The sequence below is a fragment of the Octopus bimaculoides genome, chromosome 17 (assembly GCF_001194135.2).
Source record: "Octopus bimaculoides isolate UCB-OBI-ISO-001 chromosome 17, ASM119413v2, whole genome shotgun sequence".
Taxonomy (NCBI): domain Eukaryota; kingdom Metazoa; phylum Mollusca; class Cephalopoda; order Octopoda; family Octopodidae; genus Octopus; species Octopus bimaculoides.
This window is the reverse complement of record NC_068997.1, coordinates 50,481,431-50,495,366: the sequence shown is the minus strand read 5'-3', so window position 1 is coordinate 50,495,366 and position 13,936 is coordinate 50,481,431. Positions and strand designations below refer to the sequence as shown.

Sequence of the window (13,936 nt, the reverse complement as noted above, 5' to 3'; positions counted from 1 at the left end):
TGATCAAAGACTGAGGCAGTATTCTAGACACTTCACTATCTTATGATTAAAAGAGACACAGGAAACAAACATGTGTGTGTGTGTGTGTGTGTGTTTATATATATATATATATATATATATATATATATATGTATGTATATGTGTGGGTTTGTGTGTGTATCTCTCTCTCTCTCTCTGTATATATATATATATATATATTGACAGAGAGAGAGAGAGAGAGAGAGGTAGCTAGCATGTCTCTTGGAGAAGGTCTACTGATATAAAAACCAGATATTCAGATATGCAGGAAATGGCATTGGACATTTTGGGGATCTTTTGCTTACACTTGAAATCCTGGCACTCTCACATTCCTGAACCTATGATCCACATTGGCACTAGATATCTTGGCTTGTCTCTGAACCATGTCGACAGAGTAGAGATGGTCTCAGATGTGTTGGGCAAGCCAGAGGTTTCTGTCAGATTCTGTGTCTGCTTTGGCATGGTCTCTACAGCTGGATGCCCTTCCTAATGCCAACCACTTAACATGATGTAATGGGTGCTTATGGGTGCCATTAGCATGGCACTGGTATTTTCCACGACTGCAATTTTGCTTGGCTTGATGGGTCTTCTCAAGCACGATATAATGCCACAGGTCTTGGTTATTGCCTCCATGAGGCCCAACACTCGAAAGGAGCTTGGCCACTTGCCTCCATGAGGCCCACAGCTCGAAAGGAACTCAGTCACCTCGTCTCTATGAGGCCCATTCAAAAGGAACTCAGCCACCTTGCCTCTGTGAGGCCGAACACTCAAATTTTGGCACAAGGCCAGCAATTTCGAGAGAGAGGGTAAGTCAATTACACTGTCTCCAACGTTCAACTGATTCTTATTTTATCGACCCCACCCACCGCCCACCAAAAAAAAAAAAGGATGAAGGATAAAGCTGAACTTGGTATTTGAACCCAGTTCATAAAGACGGATGAAATGTCACTGTGCATTTTGTTCAGCATGCTACTAATTCTACCAGCTCTACCAATTAGGATCTCTATAAATATTGAAACTAAATACACCAGCAAACAAAAGACAATAAACTCTGAACAATGTTTACAATACGCGCCTCTAAAACAATCCACCATATGTTTTCCTCTCTTTGTTTATGCTCTGGGTTTCCTATTTCCTCTTGTACCTGATGGAAATAGCAGGTGTATTTTTATTTTGCCGCCTCTGATCACATTCTGACTAAGTTCATTCTTCAATACCTGGGTGACCCTTCAACTGAAATAACTGATCTTGAAATAGTCCTGTAACTAGGGGCTTTTATCATACCCTTGACCAGAAACAGTTGCACTAACATTTTTTTATAATCTGTTCCTTAATATTATGGAATTATCACATATATATATATATATATGTGTGTGTCCCTGAACACATATGTATATATGTGTGTGTAGATGATGAGTTGATGGGTGCAGGTATCAGGATACTAAAATAGCATCGTGTGTGTGTGTGTTGATAAGAGTGAGTGTATATTAGTGTGTGTTTGTGCTTTCTCATCTTGCCATCACATGATGGTTGTAAATAACGATGATGATCATCATCATCATTATTGACTCTACTAACATATAAAGGTCACAATGGCTAATGTAGTCTAGGGTACACTATGCCTTGAAAAAGCAAGGAAATAGATATTTGATATGATAGTTTTAGAGATTCCATCCGTGTAACTATTGCAGGTTGGTCATCACTAGAATGCCTTTGGTCAATTGTCATCTCAGTCAGTGTTGACATCTGGTCAAAAGTCAACTTGATCAGGGTTGACCTTTGGACATAAGTCAGCTTAATTAGAGCTGACTTTTGAAAATAGGCCTGGACAGTCATGGTTGATTTTGGGTCTCATGTCAACCCATTGAAGACTGACCTCTGGCCATAGGTCAACTTTGGTGATAGGGCTACTTAATCAAAACTGACCTTTGGTCATAAGTCAACTCAATCAGGACTGACCTTTAGGCCAAAGACTAACTTGATCAGGGTTGACCTTTGGTCAAAGGTCAACTTAATCAAAACTGACTGCTGGTCAGAGGTCATATCAAACAGGACTGACCTTTAGGCAACAGTTTTCTTGATGCAGGAAGCATTTTCAAATCTGCGCCATCTTGACTCATTTGCATAAATCTATTAATCTAGGACAGACCAATTAAGAAAGAAAAAAACCCCAGTGTTTTAATGAAATAATTAAGTATAGCTTGGACAGATTATCCCCCCAATGTGTCTTTATATCTTGTCACATGTTGAATCTGGCTGCTGTCCCATTGTCATGTGATAGAGGACAATAACACCCCTCCCCCTCCCAAGCCTCCTGACTTTGCTCTGTAATGGTCTTATAGCCATTGTGTGTGTGTCTATGTGTACGTCTGCATATGTGTGTGTGTTTATATCTGTGTGTGTACGTTTATATTTGTGTGTGTGTATTTGTGCCTATTTTTATGTGAGTGGAAATGTGTATGTATGTATATATATGCATGTATATATATATGTATATATGTGTGTATATATATGCATGTATATATATGTGTGTGTGTGTGTGTGTGTATCTATGTGTGTGTACATGTGTGCTTTTTTTATCTATATGTGTGTATGTGTCTGTTCATGTGAGTGTTTGTGTGTTATTTGTTAAGGTGTGTGACTTGATCAGCCATTGTGTGAGTCTTAGTAAATAACCTAGTTTGTGTGCCATGTTATTATATAAGGGGCCACTGAGTATTGTGTGTGCATGTATATCTGTGTCTGTACGTGTGTGTGTGTGTGATTGTGTGCTGGAAAAAGTTTGTCAAGTGGAATAATTTTTTTTTTTTTTTTGCTGAGAGTGTTTTGGACAGGATGGACAGGAGCAGAGCAGAGAAGTCTTGGGTTTCATTCTTGTGTTATTTGATAGCATTGACAGTTGTTAGTGTGTTTGTGTGTGAGAGAGAGAGGTGAGGGGTGGGGAAGAAAGAGAGGAAGAATGAGGGGAAGGAGTGAGACAAGAAGAATGAAGAAAGAGAGAGAGAGAGAGAGAGAAAGGAAGAGTAAGGAGAAAGAGAGGAAGAATGAGGGGAAGAAGAAGAAGAAGAAGAGAGAGAGAGAACATATGCTTGTATATGTGATTGCCAGTCACCATGTATAGTATATTTGTGATGGTGTGTGTGTGTGAGTGAGAGAGAGCGAGAGAGCAAGCATACCATTATTGCGTTGGTAAATGGGAATTGTCAATCATTTACTCTGTGTGTGTGTGTAACAGAAAAAACCCAAACATATACTTAAAATACAAATAGACATTAACAAATAATACACATACATTCATTCAAGAAGAGCTGATGTATCATCATCATCATCATTGTCATGCTCATCATCAACAATGATCCGTTATTGTTGTTTGCTGCCAAGATCAGCCCTGATCCAGCAGACATTTTGATCAAAAGATTCTCAAGTGATGGCCTTTTTTCTCCTCCACATCTCCCATGGACATAGTACATCTAGGACCATACTATACAGAAGTGCAACCCCTATCTATATTTGTAAGAAGGGATTTTCCCCCGAGTTCATTAATGCTGGCTTATTAGTCTTCCAGCATTGGAAGGATTACTACACGTTCGATGTGTGCTGTTTGTGTTGTTGCTTGTATCTACATTCAGCTGTCTTTAGTTGAAGTTATTCCATACATAACCGTTCCATCATTTACTCATACATAGTTTATCTCAGACTATCATTATCTGGTGGAGGCGCAATGGCCCAGTGGTTAGGGCAGCGGACTCGCGGTCATAGGATCGCAATTTCGATTCCCAGACCGGGCGTTGTGAGTTTTTATTGAGCGAAAACACCTAAAGCTCCACGAGGCTCCGGCAGGGGATGATGGCGAACCCTGCTGTACTCTTTCACCACAACTTTCTCTCGCTCTTACTTCCTGTTTCTGTTGTGCCTGTAATTCAAAGGGTCAGCCTTGTCATACTCTGTCACACTGAATATTCCAGAGAACTACGTTAAGGGTACACGTGTCTGTGGAGTGCTCAGCCACTTGCACGTTAATTTCACAAGCAGGCTGTTCCATTGATCGGATCGACTGGAACCCTCGACATCGTAAGCGATGGAGTGCCAACATCATTATCTGGCATGTTTGGCACCACTTAAAAAACACCCACGCTGGCGCCATGTAAAAGAGCACCTGTGCCAGCACTACATATAAAGTGCCCATGCTGGCACCACATTAAAAGCATCCAGTATACTCTGCAAACTGGTTGGCATTAGGAAGGGCATCCAGCCAAAGAAACCATGCCAAAACAGAGAAATGGAGCCAAGTGCAGCCTGTCGAGCTTGCCAGCTCTTCTCAAACCATCCAACCCATGCCAGCATGGTAAATAGACACTAAATGACGATGATGATGATTTGAGAAAGATAAAGAGTTAGCTGTTATTTCTTATTGTCGTTCAAGAGACCACATAGAGTGCCTGAAAAGAAGCATCTACTGGATTGGGTAATGTAAAGCATTACAAAGACATACAGATAATATAAACCTCTGTACGAAATTAGCTTCTGTTTAATTAATCAGCAAGAGTGGCAGGGAAGTACAAAACAAAAGGGTGAGGACATTTGTTAAACTCCATTCACTGAGCTACCAAAGGTATGAGAACCACAAGCATAAAGGCTCCCTCATTAGAACATGCCTGTTTCAGATCAGCTATTCATAGAAACAATGCAATGACAATAATGAGATTTGAAATTATTCTGTTGCCAGTTATCCAATCATTAACTAATCGTGCATTAACTCTTTGGCATCCAAATTAATCTGTCAAAAGTAATGCGTATTTAGTTACATTGCTTTCAATTAATGATGCATTTTCTGGTAGCTTCAAGATTTCAGTGATGTCTTCTTTGTGTATTTTTAGAATGACATTGTAGGGTAGGTGTGAGAGGTTGGATCTGGTCCATTTTAACATAAAACAGGTAGAATATTTGGGCCCCGATGTGGCTGGATTAAATGCTAAAGTGCTAATGTATAACATCATAACATATCGTCATCGTCATCATCATCATCGTCATTTAATGCTTGTTGTTCATGCTGGCATGGGTTGGACGGTTTGACTGGGCTGGTAAGCTGAGGGGTTGCACCAGACTTGAGTTTGGTTTTGCCTCGTTTCTACGGCTGGATGCCCTCCCTAACGCCGACCACTCTGAGAGTGTAGGGGGTGCTTTTATGTGCCACCAGCATGAGTGCCTGTTGCGTGACACCAATATCTGCCACGACTGCAATTTATATTCTGGATGGTGATGGTCATGGTGGTGGTGACGGGGGGAGGAGGAGGACTGAAAAATAAACAGATGACAACAATGCTCCAGCATGGCCGTAGTTCTGGAGCTGATCCTAGTTAAAGAGTTACAGAGATGAGATTTAGATACTCCCTTAACACCCCCTTCTGCTCCCACTAAACTGATTTACCCCTCCCCCCATTCCCACCTGCTACCAGTCATTTGTTTTACATTAAATCAATTCCTATCTAAGATGATAAATGACAACTTTCTCTTTGATATTTTCACCTCCAACCTCCATCCACTACCACTACCAATACCACCACCACCACCACTACCACAACCACCAACACCTCTACCACCACAAATACCACCACAAACACCACTGCTATTATCATCACAGTCCACCACCACAGACACAACCCCCACCACCACCACCATCACCATCACCACTTGACATTTTACTGATAAAATATCTTTATCCTGACCTAGTTAACCCCTATTAGCTGTGCATCATGGGGGGTTGGTTTTTATGAGGGCTCGAATTCATACTGTGAGAGATAGTTTCAATGGTTTTTATTCACAAGAATCAGTCCAGAAAATGTTATCTTTTCTTTTTTATTAGTTCATTTTTTTTTGTCTTTTTTCTGCTTGTCTTTACTAATGCTACTTAAAGACTCTCCCACCCACCAAACAGATTAAAGGAGGTTCTCCAGGAGCTGTATTGAGCAAAATATCTTTTATCATTCTTTAATTCTCAAACCCTAGGAACGAAAAGGCCGGTTTACCTGGTTTCTTTGGCATAAAAGTGATCACAACATTTCCCCTGGATGGGATGCTGGTTTTGTTGCAGGGTTGAAGGCCAGTAATTTTGAGGGTAAGCTGGCAGAATTGTTAGTATGCCGGATAAAATGCTCAGCAGCATTTCCTCTGAGTTCAAATACTACCAAAGTCAACCTTGCCTCTTTCATCCTTTTGGGGTTGATAAAATAAGTACCAGTTGAGCACTGGGGTTAATGTAATCAACTTTTCCCTGCCCCGAGCTTGCTGGCCTTGTGCCAAAATCTGAAATCATTATTAAGGCAGCAAGTTGGCAAAAACATTACTGCATCCGCCAAAAGGCTCTTTACATTCCTGAGTTCAAATTCCACTGAGGTCAACTTTACCTCTCATCCTTCCGGAGTCCATAAAATAGTATACCAGCCAAGTACTGGGATTGATGTAAACATCTAAACCCTGCCCCTAAAATTGTTGTCTTTGTGCCAAAATTGAGGCCATTAAAGGTGGTCAGCTGGCAGAGTTGTTAGTGAATGTCTGACAAAATACTTAGAGGCGTTTCTTTTAACTTCTTAACAACTCAGAGTTGAAATACTGCATGAGGTCGAGTTTGCCTTTCATTGTGGAGTTAATAAAAATGATATAGCAGTCTAATTATTGGATTGATATAATTGGTTATTCCTATTGCCCAAGGTGCCACGCAGTGGGACTGAACCCGGAACCATGTGGTTGGCAAGCAAGCTACTTACCACACAGCCACTCCTGCGCCTATATATATATATATATATATATATGTGTGTGTGTGTGTGTGTGTATGTATGTATATGTAAAACTATGTGACTGACTATAATGAATATGTGTTTTCTTTGTCTTTGTGTAGGTATCAGCTGAGTTTCAAAGAGATCCTTACATATGAAAATGCTGACCCTGACGATAATGAAATGCTTGAAAAGTAAGTGTGACGTTTGGTTTTAATTAACATTGAACATACACACACACACCTACACCCCCACACACACATCCATACATACATGTATAAACATAGATATCACACATACACTCACATGCACAGATATTCACACATCACATACACACACACACACACACACACACATTCCCATGTCTCATTGTTTCCGCATTAAAATTACTCCCTCCCTTCACAACCAACTCCTCCTTTACACCATTCAGTCTTCTCTCTCCTTCTCTCTTTTACACACTCATACACCTGCATGCATTTATTTATATACATCCATGTAACATACATACACACCCACACATATGTATATATATATGTGTATATATATATATATATATATATATATATGTGTATATATATATATATATATATATATATATATATATAACAATTGCAGCATGGAAAGTGTTTATAAGCCATTTAAAAACACACAAAAACCATTAGTTTCACTTCAACATTTAAATTTAATTTTCCAAAATATTTTCGGCGCTTTGAGACTGCAACCTGTTTACTGACAAAATTCCAGGAAAATTAAATTTAAATGTTGAAGTGAAACTAATGGTTTTTGTGTGTTATTTTAAATGGCTTATAAACACCTTCCACGCTGCAATTGTTTTCGTTCTAGCACACGATCTCAGATCAGGTCACTTGCTATGCAAGTACATACACCCAATATACATCTGATTTCCCTCTCTCCTGCTTCTCTCTTATAATTCAGTTCATTCTCACTTTCTTCTATTTGAGAAAATCTTTCTCAGACCGTTTCATATTTCTTTCATTTCTTTCTTCCCTCACCCCATCCCTCACTGGTGTGTTTATAGTTTTGTCCATTTATTTCTGAATTACTTCTTATTTCACTGCTCAAGGTAGTTTTATATTTATTAAAAGCATAAACTTTGCTGCCAAGGCAACAACGAATAGCAAATATATACACTAATTACTATGCACCACTTATAACAAACTTTGTGTTGCAGTGTGAGTGTGTGTTTAGATATGTGGATACATGGCTAGCCATGTATCTGCTCTCATTCTTGATCGCTCTCTCTTCTTCTCTCGTTTTTCCTCTAGTATCTCCTTTACATCATCAACACACCTGTTTCTCTTCTCTCTCTGTGCCAATTACGATACATCCTCAACAGATGGAGATAATTTTAATAAATCAATAATTTATCTTGTATGGTATTTGCTATACCTAGATTTGTTGTTCAAATGGACATATACCCCTGGCCAATCTTAGCTGTTTCTCTTCGATCATTTTTGTTTAATTTATGTAAATATAACTGCTTCAACAAAAGGAAAAAAAGAAAGAAAGAAATGGATGTAAAATGCTATAAAAAGCAGAGCAAAACTTAGGAATTTCGTCCAGTCATGACTTCAGAAGCTTGTTTAGTTCCGTTCCTTTCGGCTAGTTTAGCCAACAAAATAGCTTTCCTGTCTAGTTCCATGTTTTTATTTATAGGTAACTAGTGAAATATTTCCCTGTCTAGTTGCATGTTATTTTTTCATAGTTAAACAATAACTCATAGATTCTATTAAGTGTGTTGAAAATATTTTGGCAAGAAATACTGATAGCCACATTCTTTTTTTTTTTATGTTAAATGCCAAAAATGTTGAAAATCTTGTAGTTGTTATTGAAATATCATCAAAGAACTGGAATCAAAAACCATGAAAAAAATTAATTAATAAAAAAGCAAAAAACAAAGAAACTTTCTTTTTTAACCCCTCTTTGAAAGCAGACCCTATTAATATTATTATAATATTGGTTTCGAATTTTGGCACATGGCCAACAATTTTGGGGGTGAGCAATAATGAACCCCCGTACTCAACTGGTACTTATTTTATCAACCCCGAAAGAATGAAAGGCAAAACTCATCAAAACTACATATTCACTTTCCGCTTCAGTGGGGACACAAAGACCTTAACATTTTCATCAGCAAAAGAAAAGAGGTTTTGTGTCATGGTGCTGTTTTTCTTACAGACAGTGCCCAACTGACCCTACTATACTGTGTAGTCCACAAAATCAGAAACAAACAATGTGCATGCGCGAAATTAAAAATATAAAATGGCGACAATTTACCCATCGCACCCTAATAACAGAAGAATTCAAGACAGGCTGCCCCTGGGAGCTCCTCTATGCTGAAGATCTTGCTCTAATAGCCGAATCACTATCTGAACTAGAGAAGTTCCAGGAATGGAAGCAAGGTCATGAATCAAAGGGCCTTAGATTTAACCTAGCAAAAACCAGTCTTAGTAAGTAGGAAGGCAGACAAATCACAAATCCCTTCAGGTAGGTGGCCCTGCTCAATCTGTGGAAAAGATGTAGGTAGAAACTCCATAACATGCACCCAGTGTAAGCTTTGGACACATAAAAGGTGCAGTAATATCAGAGGAAGGTTAACGGGGAAACTAGCTTTTGTATGTGGAAGATGCACAGGTACAATAAACACTGAAAGTGGGCAGAAAATAAGTTCCATTAACTGCCATGGGGGCAAGCGAGAGGTAGTAGATAGCTTCTGTTATCTAGGTGACCAAGTTAGTAGTAGAGGTGGATGCTCCGAGAGCATAGCTGTGAGAATAAGATTAGGCTGGGCAAAGTTCCTACTGGTAACAAAGGGGCTCTCTCTCAGGGTGAAAAGCAGATTGTTTGATGCCTGTGTGTGAACAGCTATGCTGCATGGCAGTGAAACATGGGCTGTAGCAGCTGAGGACATGCATAGGCTTGGAAGAAATGAAGCCAGTATCTTCGCTGGATGTACAGTGTCAGTGTGCATGTTCGACAAAGTGTAAGCATCTTGAGAGAAAAGTTAGGCATAAGAGGCATCAGATGTGGTGTGCAAGAGAGATGACTGTGCTGGAATGTGATGCATATGGACGAGGACAGGTGTGTAAAGAAGTGCTGATCTTTAACTGTGCAGGGAACCTACCCAGAGGGATTTTAATTCAAGCAGGCTTGTAAAAGGATGGAACTGAATACCACTAGGTATTCTTCCTGGTATTCTACCAATCCATCTGAAAATGCCACTCGGCATTTTCTCTGATGATCTACCGATTCTGCTAATCCAAGTGATATTCCACCAATTCTAACAATTTCAGCTGATAATAATAATTGGTTCATTTTGCAGGGCGACCATCTCATTTCATTTAATTAATTTCGCAGACAAGATATATTTCTTTGTGATATTTATAGATTCTATATTTATTCCAGCCCAATATGGTGGCAGCAATTTTTTTTCTTTTGTGTGTGTGTGTGTCTGTGTGTGTGCATGCGCGCGTGTGACATTCTAACAACGTCTGATTTTCGCATGCCGGAATTTGATTGACTGCAATATTTATCTATCTATACACAATTTTACAAACTCTGAGCTCTATATATAAAATTTCATTTTCATTTTCTTTATACACCATCTTTTTCATTATTGTGTGTGTGGAACACGAATGTTAAACGATGATATTGATATATCTGTGTACGTGTGTAAAACAATAAAATGAATGACAGCTGACACAATTAAACTTGAAGTTATTTGGGTAAATTTTCTATCTTTTGAATTTATTCAGAAACAACACAAATTATGTTTAGAACATAGCTTTTTATAGAAATATCTATGGCCATTGTAACTGGTTCAAAGATATTGTAACATCTTATGTTATATCAAAATTCTTCAGGTTTAGAAAATCCAGATATAACAACAGTAAGACTATTGTATAGGTTTAGGAAGTGGAGGCGCAATGAATGGCCCAGTGGTTAGGGCAGTGGACTCGCAATCATAGGATCGCGGTTTCGATTCCCAGACCGGGCGTTGTGAGTGTTTATTGAGCAAAAACACCCAAAGCTCCACGAGGCTCCGGCAGGGGATGGTGGCGAACCCTGCTGTACTCTTTCACCACAACTTTCTCTCACTCTTACATCCTGTTTCTGTTGTGCTTGTAATTCAAAGGGTCAGCCTTGTCACACTGTGTCATGCTGAATATCCCCAAGAACTACGTTAAGGGTACACGTGTCTGTGGAGTGCTCAGCCACTTGCACGTTAATTTCATGAGCAGACTTTTCTGTTGATTGGATCAACTGGAACCCTCGACGTCGTAAGCGACAGAGTGCCAACAACAACAACAACAGCAGGTTTAGGAAATTGTAAAAAATAATCCAAACAAGAAGACAAAAAGTGACTTTAACACATCTTCAACAATCAGTCAATTGTTTCTGTACCAAATCTGCTTTCAATGCCAGTTCATGCTAAAAATTCCAAGGGAATATTTAGGTTTTAAACATTAGAGTGGCACTTCTTCAGACCTGCATCTTGGTGAAATGATTATTTCGATAGGAAGATGACATCTGAATGATATTTACACTAATTACAACTTTGTTGCAGTTGCTACAGCAATTCTACAGTCAAAGGAGTGAAGCAATTAAAAGATATGCAATAAGATAACATATAAGTAAAATAACACACACACACACACGGTAGTGCTGAAAAATTCATGGGTTTTGATAAAAGAAAATACAGGATTATCATTGTGGCCGATCTCAGTACCCACTGTCTGGCTCTCATGCCGGTGGCACATAAAAAGCACCAGCCAAACGTGGCCGATACCAGAATCCCCTGACTGGCCCCCGTACATCAGGGCTCTTTCATTGCTATTTACAATCTCATTAATTGCAAGCAGAGTTTAGTGTCCAATGAAGGAATGTTACACATAAGTGGGCTGGCTACATCCCTGGCAGAGGCCTTGCCAGGGATGTAGCTATATATACATACATGTATATGTATATATATGTATGTGTATATATATGTATATGTATGTATATATACACACACCCATATATACATACAGATGCACATATATATATATGGACATATACATATATGTGTACATATATATATATATATATGTGTGTGTGTGTACATATATATTTGTATCTATATGTGTGTGTCTGAATATATGTGTGTGTGTGTGTGTGTGTATGCATAGATGTATGTATATGTGTGTGTAAAATTTAATAATTACAGGATGTACAATCATGCAATCATTCTGGCTGACAAGTTTATCTGACTATTGTACTATCAGAGCATGAAACTTCTAATAGCTCACATTTCATTGTGCTTTTTAAAGGATAACTTTTACTGGCTGGAATGCATTTTTTTGTTGATCCCACTCATCATAAGACAGTAGACTGTGTGTGTGTGTGTATCATTGCTATTATGTTAAACTGTTGTATGCCCAAATGCATTTTTTTTCAATATTTATGTTTGCTTGCAATAGCGGGTTCTTTTGGTTAAACTATCGTATCTTCAGCTGCTTCCGATGCCAAGATATCAAAAAAATTGTCAAAGTGTTGTACAACAGTTTCGCTATGGAACGGTGAAACTATTTTATCGTTTTCTGAAAAAGCAAAGTTTTGGATTTACGGCACTTTTGCATAATTTTCATCATAGTTTCTTTTCTATTGAAGATCTTTCGCATTCCTTTGAAACCCCCCACCCTCACCCCCAGACATCTCTTCGTTCATTCACAAATACATAAATACAGAAACACCTCATCTTGATTTTCCTTTTCCTTTCTTTCTTTTCTCTTTCTCTCTCTCTCTCATTTTGTTATAGTTTATGTGAAGAAAACAATGGTGTATATTTTGTCTCTTTTCAGTAAAAAGAAACCATGTTTGCATACATATAATTAATTATATATATATACACTGACTGTTCTGCTTCACAATTGACATCTGTAGTGAAACAACTGAATTTATTCTTTAAATACCTTCTAACAAGCTTCATCAGGCAGTGATGCCTAAGCTGCATGCTGATTGGTTGAAATCATTCTAAGGATAAGACTCTGTCCATGTTAATTGGGTTGGCATGATCACCAAACTGTGGTGTCTAAACTGCATGCTGATTGTTTGAAATATAGTTCAAAGGATTCAGCCCCCTGGAGTCTATTGGAAGGTATTTAAATGATAATGCAGTCATTTCATTATTGTTATTAACTGTTGATTAATACTGCTACTATATAAACCAACCTGAAGATTACAGAAGGCATGAAAGTACTTGTATTTTCATAATATGTAGTATTGTAATATTGTAAAAAACACAAAAATATAACATGAAAATCAGACTTTGAATTTCATTCACCAATATATTTACCTGTACACAGCCACACAAACTCTGACATGAAGAAACATATGTATCTATTGTAATCTCTGCTCTTCAACACACTAACCTATATATTTACTATAAATTTATACACAAAACAAACAAATAAATTAATGACAAAAATACTAAAAAAACAAACTCTTTACTAAAAAATGCCAAAAACAAAAACACACATATATGTATACACACATAAATATATATACACATATATATGTATACGTATGTGTCTTTATATATATATCTGTTTATCTGTATCGTATGATATATATTAAAGAATCTTCTGCTCTGTTCTATTTTCTTTCACACAGACATTGTTGTTATGGCTCTGTTTGATTTTTAATGCTGTATTGAGTACTTTCAGTGACAAATATATATATCGCATATCTCATTTTTAGATGAATTGAGTTGTATCTTCTGAAGCTTAACAAATTCAAAAGTGAAACATATGAATGTGTTCGCATATATGTATATATATATATTTATATATGCATGTATGTGTATATATATATATATATATATACACACATGCATACACACACATGCATACACACACAAACACATATATGTGTATATATATGCCTATGTATATGATATATATATTTGTATATATATATATATATATATATGTACATATTTATATGAAAAGAAGCAAAAAAAATGACTTCAGTAAAAAAAAAAAATATATTGCAAATATGATGGTGAAAGTGCGAAGACATGTTCTCTGCACTGTTGGTTTTAGCGACGTAGTTTTATATTTTCCAGTTTTACCGAAAGATTGGTGAAG

At 37.7% G+C, this 13,936-nt stretch overlaps 1 protein-coding gene across 1 annotated transcript in view; it reads left to right on the top strand.

Moving 5' to 3' along the window:
• The window catches only part of LOC106874800 (pyruvate dehydrogenase (acetyl-transferring) kinase, mitochondrial-like), a 66,246-nt gene that overhangs the window by 32,435 nt on the left and 19,875 nt on the right, over positions 1-13,936 (top strand). The window contains 1 exon segment of the mRNA XM_014922656.1: positions 6,914-7,066. Coding sequence (XP_014778142.1) covers positions 6,914-7,066 — 153 coding nt within the window.